Below are 7,052 nucleotides of genomic sequence, written 5' to 3' on the forward strand. Positions count from 1 at the left end.
GTCTTCAGCTGCGCATGAAGGAGGGGATGAAGAAGAAATGGAGGAAGAGCCGGCAGTGAAGCTGATAAGGAAGAGGAGCAGGGAGGCTGTGCTTGGGGCCTCCGTGTTGTCGAAACCTTGTGGTGCTCCTTTGATTGGGAAGAAGAGCAACCTGCGCTCTTTTTACAGATTCTCTCCTGGTTAGTATGTTGTTTTCTTGCACTTCTCTTTTTTTTTTGTATTTTCCCAACACTCTACCTCTGCAGAGGCTGAAAAGAAGACCCCTGAGAAGAAGGGTGTCACTATCACAGAGCCCTCGGAGCCGACGCTGAAAAGGCCCAGGGTTACCAAGGTCACCATTAAACCTTCACTGCTCCTCAATCTGAGAAGGAGAAACAGAAGGGTGCTGAGAAGCCTGTGCGGGAAAAAGAGGTTGAGAGAAAGAAGGCTGCTGAGAAGCCTCCGACTGGGCCTAAGGAGCCTGAGATTGCCGCCACCATCCCTACTGAGAAGGCGCAGGGTTCGGGGCCAACTCCTATTACTGGGCTTGACCAGCCCATCGCTGAGAAGGGGAAAATCTTGGAGGTGGAAAACCCGTTAAGCCCTCACCGACCGACGCCCCTGTTCAAACCGGTCCAGCGATTAAGGAACAGACTTTTGCTGCCGGTGGTGCAAGTGCTGGTTTTGCTGCTGGCGCGGGAAGGCCCGGTGCGATGTCTCACTCTCCTATAGGTCCAATGGACACTTTAGGAGATGTTTATTACAAGTCCTATACTGAGGAAAGTCGGGGAGAAGCGCTGCATCAACCGCCATGGGGCTTGAAACAGAAGGATACTTTCCTGGAGTTCGCTCCCTGCCGTGATTCGCTTCTTAATTCCATTCCTCCTGGTGAGGTTAACCGTCAAAGGGAGCGAACCCACAGCGCGCTCTATCATGCTTACGTTGTTGGTGAAGCCAACACTCGCGCTGCTAACCATCAGATCGTTCGCGGTTGGCGGACCATTGTTAGGGAAAGGGAAGAGTGGGAGAAGTACCGTGAGCGGTTGCTGAGGCAAGTGAAAAGTTTTGAGAAATCGAAGGCCGCCTATGACGAGGAGAAGGCGAAGTTTGAAACAGATAAGAAGGCTGAGGAGTGGGGCCGTGAAGGCCTTAAAGGCAAACTCCGTGCCGCTGAAGAACTCCTCTCAAAGGAGCGTGCCGATTGGAAGGCCATTTGCGCAAAGGATAACGAGCGTATGTATGCGGCTCGCGCCAAGATCACCGAACTTGAGGGTCAAGTTGTGGATTTGAAGAAGAAGGTGGAAGATGCGCAAGCTGTGAAGGAGCAGGCTGAGGTATGTTACTGTCCCTTCTTGCTCATGCTTCAGTTTGTTAAAATTTGGCTAACTCTTTTGTTTTTTATAGGCTGATCTTAAGGCGCAAATTTCTGGCAAGGATAGGGATCTAGCTGCCAAGGACGTTGAAATCGCTGAACTGAAGCGTCACCTGCAAGCGCAGATTGAGAAAAGCGAGTCCTTGGAGATGGATCTTGAGGCTGAGAAGTCCAAAGCCGCTACTGCCGAGGAAGCCAAGCAGAAGGCCGAGGAGGCCCGCGCCATTAGCTCTCCTGCCCTTAACGTGGCTCAAAATATTTATTCTGAGGTCCAGGGCATTGTTGATACCCTGGCTTCAGAGGCGGAATGGCTGCGCGGCAGGGGCTTAGGGCTGGTTCGTCTTGTGTTATATTTACTAGAAAACAATTGCTGATTCTCTTCCGCCTTTGTTGTTGTAGATGGCCAACTCCATCTTGAATGCTGGTGAGTTAGATAAAGCTGTTGCTACTTTAATAGATGCTTCGCGCGCGGTTGGTCACCGGGGTGGTTATTTGGAGTGTGCGCAACATGCTACAGAGATGCTTGGACAAGAATTTGACACTAGCCACTGCTCGGTGACTGATCAAGCTGAGGATGAGCTAACTCGTGCTGAACATGGTTATGACCACTTGTCCATACCTGTGATGGATTTGGTTACTGAAGCGTTGAAGCATGACGACTGGTGTCAACGATTAAAGACCATCCTTGATCCACCACACATGGTTGAAGTATCCGATGAGGAAGAGTTGGTAGGCGACGATGGAGAAGGTGATGATGACGGCGGGGATGGTGATCAACCTGAATAGATGGAGTTGAAGGCTTTGTGCCTTGTTATTTGTTTAGCTTTTTGAATGTATTGTGTCGCGCGGTCGCGCTTCACTTTGATCGAATGGATGCTAGGCTTTATGTAACCGTTGCGCGTTTGCGCTTATTTGAATATGATGTTTATGTTCATGTTTATTCTGTCCTGTTTCAATTATTGCACTGTTGTTAGAAACTTTGGTTAAGTTAGCGCGAATAGATGTAAGTGTAACTCTTGTGCGAGAGTAACTGCTCGGTCTCCCGCTATGTTCGTGGAGGACCTTATAGGCATAAATTCAAAAGCTGGTAATTGACTGAAGTGTTTTCGTGCTAATCAAAAGTTTAACATGCATTTGTAACTCGAGAAGCAATATGATAAAAAGAAAACATGTCGTATGCTTTCATTAATTGGGAAACAGGCGCTTAGGCCAATCATACATTGCAAATGCATAACATAAGGGGCGTTTAGCCAACATAGGAAATTAAGTAGGCGCGTGGCCAACATGAGAGAAATGGCGCATGGCCTAGAGTAGTTACATATAGCACTTGCGCAATTGTTGCGCATGCCATGTGCGTGAGACGATGTGTCCGTCCAATGTTCGCAATTTGTATGCCCCCTTTCCTAGCACTTCGTGAACCAAGTATGGGCCTTCCCATTTGGGTGCTAGTTTTCCTGGGCGTTCGACGTTTAAAGCTTCGTTATCTCGGAAAACGTACTCTCCTGGAGTGAAGGTACAAATGCGGACTCTCGCATAGTAGTACCTTTCCAGTTGTGTCTTGTATTTCGCCTCTTTGATACGCGCAATCTCGCGTCTTTCTTCCAGGAGATCCAAATCAAGACGACACTCTGCCTCATTATCAACCGTGTTGACTGCTGTCAAGCGCGGTGAGGGGAGTCCAACTTCTGCCGGGATAACTGCTTCCGAGCCGTATAATAGGCTGAAAGGAGTCTCGCCGGTGCTTGTCTTCGGCATGGTTCGATGAGCCCACAGGATGCTTGGGAGCTCATCTACCCAGCCCCTTCTCTTTGTGCCCAGTCCGGCTTTTATCCCCTCGACGATACTTTTGTTGACGCTTTCCACTTGACCGTTGCCTTGAGGATGCGCAACGGACGAAAAGGTATGCTCGATCTTCATTTCCTTCATCCAACTTTGGAGATCCTCAGAAACAAAATTGGTACCGTTGTCAGTGACGATTTTGAGTGGAAGAGCAAATCTACAGATGATGTGCTCCCGGATAAACTTGCGCACCATCATTGCGGTGGTTGAAGCGAGGGCCTTAGCCTCCACCCACTTGGTGAAATAGTCAACAGCCACGATTATAAATTTCACGGCTCCCGGAGCGTCTGGGAAAGGTCCCACCATGTCAATCCCCCACTGTTGAAAAGGCCAAGCAGTGGACACTGGGATAAGATCATTTTTTGGGCGCAGGGTCTTTGGAGAATGCCGCTGACAAGAGTCTCATTTGCGTAACTCCTTCAGGGCGTCGACATGCATCCCTGGCCAATAATATCCGGCGTTCATAATCTTCGCGACAACCATGCGTGGTCCTGCATGAATGCCACAGATCCCTTCATTGATTTCTCTGATTAAATAGGTCGCGTCTTGGGGGTCCACGCAGCGCGGTAAGGGTCCCAAGAAGGACTTTCGGTATAGAATACCATCATTCATCTCATAATGCAGGGCCTTGTTTTGAATCTTTCTTGCCTCTGCTTTGTTCTCCGGGAGTGTCCCTTCCTGCAAATACTGGATAATAGGGGTCATCCAGGATGGCTGCCCTATTTCGATGACTTTTACCTGGTGCAGCAGGACTGATGGGTTTTTGAGTACTTCGATCCTTACTTCTTTTGCGAGATATTGAAAGGAAGTTGAGGTAAGCTTGCTTAAGGCGTCTGCCTGTTTGTTTTCGGAACGATTGATGTGTACTACCTTGTATGACTTAAATTTCTGAAGCAGCTCTTCTGCCTGATCCAAAAATAAGGCCATAACGTCGCCTTTTGCATCATAGATTCCGTTGACTTGACTGGCGATCAAAAGTGAATCAACGTGCGCTTGCAGATTTTTAGCTCCCATTTTTATGGCGAGACGAAAGCCTGCCAGAAATGCCTCATACTCTGCTTCGTTGTTTGTATTCTTAAAATCCAACCTGATGGCGTACGTAAATCCGTGTTTTTCGGGGCTCACAAGGCACAATCCTGCTCCTGCGCTATCCTCGTTTGAGGCCCCATCAGTGTATAGTAACCATAACCCATCAGATGTATCTTTCACGGGAGTTTCGATGATCTCGCAATCTTTAATCTTTTCCGCTGGGACTTCTTTGATAAAGTCTGCAAGGACTTGACCCTTAATGGCTGGGCGCGACCTATACAGGATGTTGTGGCCCCCCAGTTCGATCGCCCATTTTGCTAATCGCCCGGATGTCTCCGGTTTTTGTAATATCGTCCCAATGTGGAAATTGGTGAGTACGGTGATGACGTGGCCTGTGAAGTATCGGCGCAGCCTTCTGGAGGCATGTAGCAGTGCCAGTACCAGCTTCTCCATCGTTGAATATCTCGTTTCTGGATCTGTGAGCACTCTACTGACATAGTAGATTGGAGTCTGGACTCCATTCCTTTTTACAAGCAGTACCGAACCCACTGCCTTGTCTGAAGATGACAAGTACAAGATGAGCGGTTCCTTTTCGAATGGTGCAGTCAGGGTTGGGAGTTCAATCAAACACTCCTTCATTTGCTGAAAAGCACTCTCTGCTTCAGGCGTCCACCTGAACTCTTGTTTCTTCACACAGTTGCGCAGAGTGCTGATGAAAGGGTATGACTTCGCGGCATGATTTGACAGGAAGCGTTAAGCGCGGCTAAGCGGCCGGCTAACCTTTGCATCTTTTTTATTGTTCTTGGTGATGGCATCCGCTCTATTGCTTGGACCTTTTCTGGATTAACTTTAAATCCGCCATTTGTGACTATGAAGCCCAAGAATTTCCCTTCCTCCATACCAAAGGAACATTTGGCTGGATTCAATTTCATGTTCACGCTTCTCAATGAGTTGAAAGTTTTCTCGATGTCCTTCAACATTTGGTCGTCTTCAGGACTTTTTACCACCAGGTCATCGATGTAAACTTCAATATGCTTCCTGATATCCCCAGCGAAGGTCTTGTCCATCAGGCGCTGGTACGTGGCGCCAGCGTTTTTGAGACCAAATGGCATCTTTGTATAACAGAAGATCCCGAGATCGGTCCTGAAAGTTGTCTTGTCTTCGTCTTCAAGCTTCATTTGAACCTGATGGTACCCCTTCTGGCAATCCAGGAAGCATTAGATGTATGGCGCGAGGGAGTCTATCTTTTTGTCAATCTCAGGAAAAGAATAGCAATCTTTAGGGCATGCCTTGTTGAGATCAGTATGATCAACACACATTCGCCATCCTCCGCTAGACTTTTCCACCATTACTAGGTTCGCGACCCAACTTTGATAACGTACTTCTCGCAAGATTCCAGCTTTGAGTAGTTCACATACTTGCTCATTCATTGCTTTGGTTTTGTCTGCCCCTAAGCTGCGCCTTCTTTGGACCTTCGGCTCAACAGAGGGGTAGGTGTTTAAGCAATGCTCGGTAATGTCGCGCGGGACACCGGTCATGTCTGCCGGGGTCCAGGCAAAGATATCCATATTCTTGAATAGTAGTTGCTTCAGATGTGTTCTAATATCTGGTGAAATGGCGTGGCCTATCGTTACCGTTTGCTCTGGATACTTACGGTTTAACACCCATTTCTCTGGCTCGGTTGTTGAAACCTTCGCCGCTTTTGCTGGGCGCATCTCTTCCGTTGACAATACTTCTTTTTTGGCATAGATGATCGCCACCCCCGTCTTAGTTGGAAACCCTATCGCTGAGTGGGGAGTGGAAGTTACCATGTTTAGCTCGCCCTAGGTTTCTCTCCCAATCAACACGTCATGCCTCGATTTGACAGGCATCACCATGAAGTTTACGTTTGTTGTTCTTGAATGCTTCTCGTCAGAGAGCATGACGGGGAAGCTGATTTGGCCTAGCGGGAAAACCATTTCGTTGCAAAATCCAGACAATGGATAATCAACTGGCTCAAGTCTCGCTTTGTCATCTTCATCAAACTGATTAAAACACTGCTCATAGATGATATCAGTTGTACTTCCTGGGTCAATGAAGACACACTCCGTTTCATAATGGCCGATAATACCGGTAATGACGACCGGTCGAGTGGCACGAGGGCCGCCGCGCACTACCGGGAAAATGACCTGTTGCTCTTGCCATGAGGGTTCGTAAGGGCGCTTGCCTTTCTCTTTTGCGTTGTATCTTGGTCCGTTGACCATATGGGTTTCTAGGCGTTGGACTTTCTTGTGATTTCCCTCATCATGGCGTTGAATCTGTCGAGTTTCCTTTCGCACGTTTTTCACCAGGTGGCTTAGCTTCCCGCTTTTTAGCGCTTTCTCAATCTCTTGACGTAGACTATAGCAATCATCTGTCAGGTGCCCTGTATCTTTGTGGAAGTCACAGTACAGGTTGGGGTCTTGCCCCTTCTTGTTTGTCATAGGCCTTGGAGCCTTGAAATCATGATTCTCTGTCATCAACACCTCTTTTGGTGTTTTTATGAGCGGAGTCCAATGCTTTTCTCAGTTATCATCCCTGACTGCTTTTCGATAGCTAATTCTATCAATTGTGTCGCACACATCTTCTCTATAGCGCGGCCTCTCTTCATGGCCCCTTGATCTTCCGGATTTCCAATCATTACGTTTGTACTTGTTGCGCTTGTTGTGATCGCGCGAGTTCCCTTTGGAAAATCGGTCTTCAGAATAATAATTCTTGTTTCCGGCGAGTGACTCTTCAGTTTGCGCGACTATCTTTGCGGCTTCCATGAGTTTATCCCACTCTTTGGGCATTCCGTCTTTCCCAGTGATAGTTC

At 48.0% G+C, this 7,052-nt stretch overlaps 1 protein-coding gene across 1 annotated transcript; it reads right to left on the reverse strand.

Annotated features, from left to right (window-relative positions):
* Positions 1 to 3,592: 3,592 nt before the first annotated feature.
* Positions 3,593 to 4,858, reverse strand: LOC110866573. Its single transcript, XM_022115717.1, has one exon. The coding sequence runs from the start codon at positions 4,856 to 4,858 to the stop codon at positions 3,593 to 3,595; it is 1,266 nt and encodes a 421-aa protein (XP_021971409.1).
* Between the last annotated feature and the right edge of the window lie 2,194 nt (positions 4,859 to 7,052).

Source organism: Helianthus annuus, chromosome 7 (assembly GCF_002127325.2).
Source record: "Helianthus annuus cultivar XRQ/B chromosome 7, HanXRQr2.0-SUNRISE, whole genome shotgun sequence".
Classification (NCBI taxonomy): Eukaryota; Viridiplantae; Streptophyta; class Magnoliopsida; order Asterales; family Asteraceae; genus Helianthus; species Helianthus annuus.

What these genes read in the sequence shown, in the direction of transcription:
- LOC110866573 (XM_022115717.1), bottom strand. Translation starts at nt 4,858, where the DNA reads ATGAAGGAGTGTTTGATTGAACTCCCAACCCTGACTGCACCATTCGAA.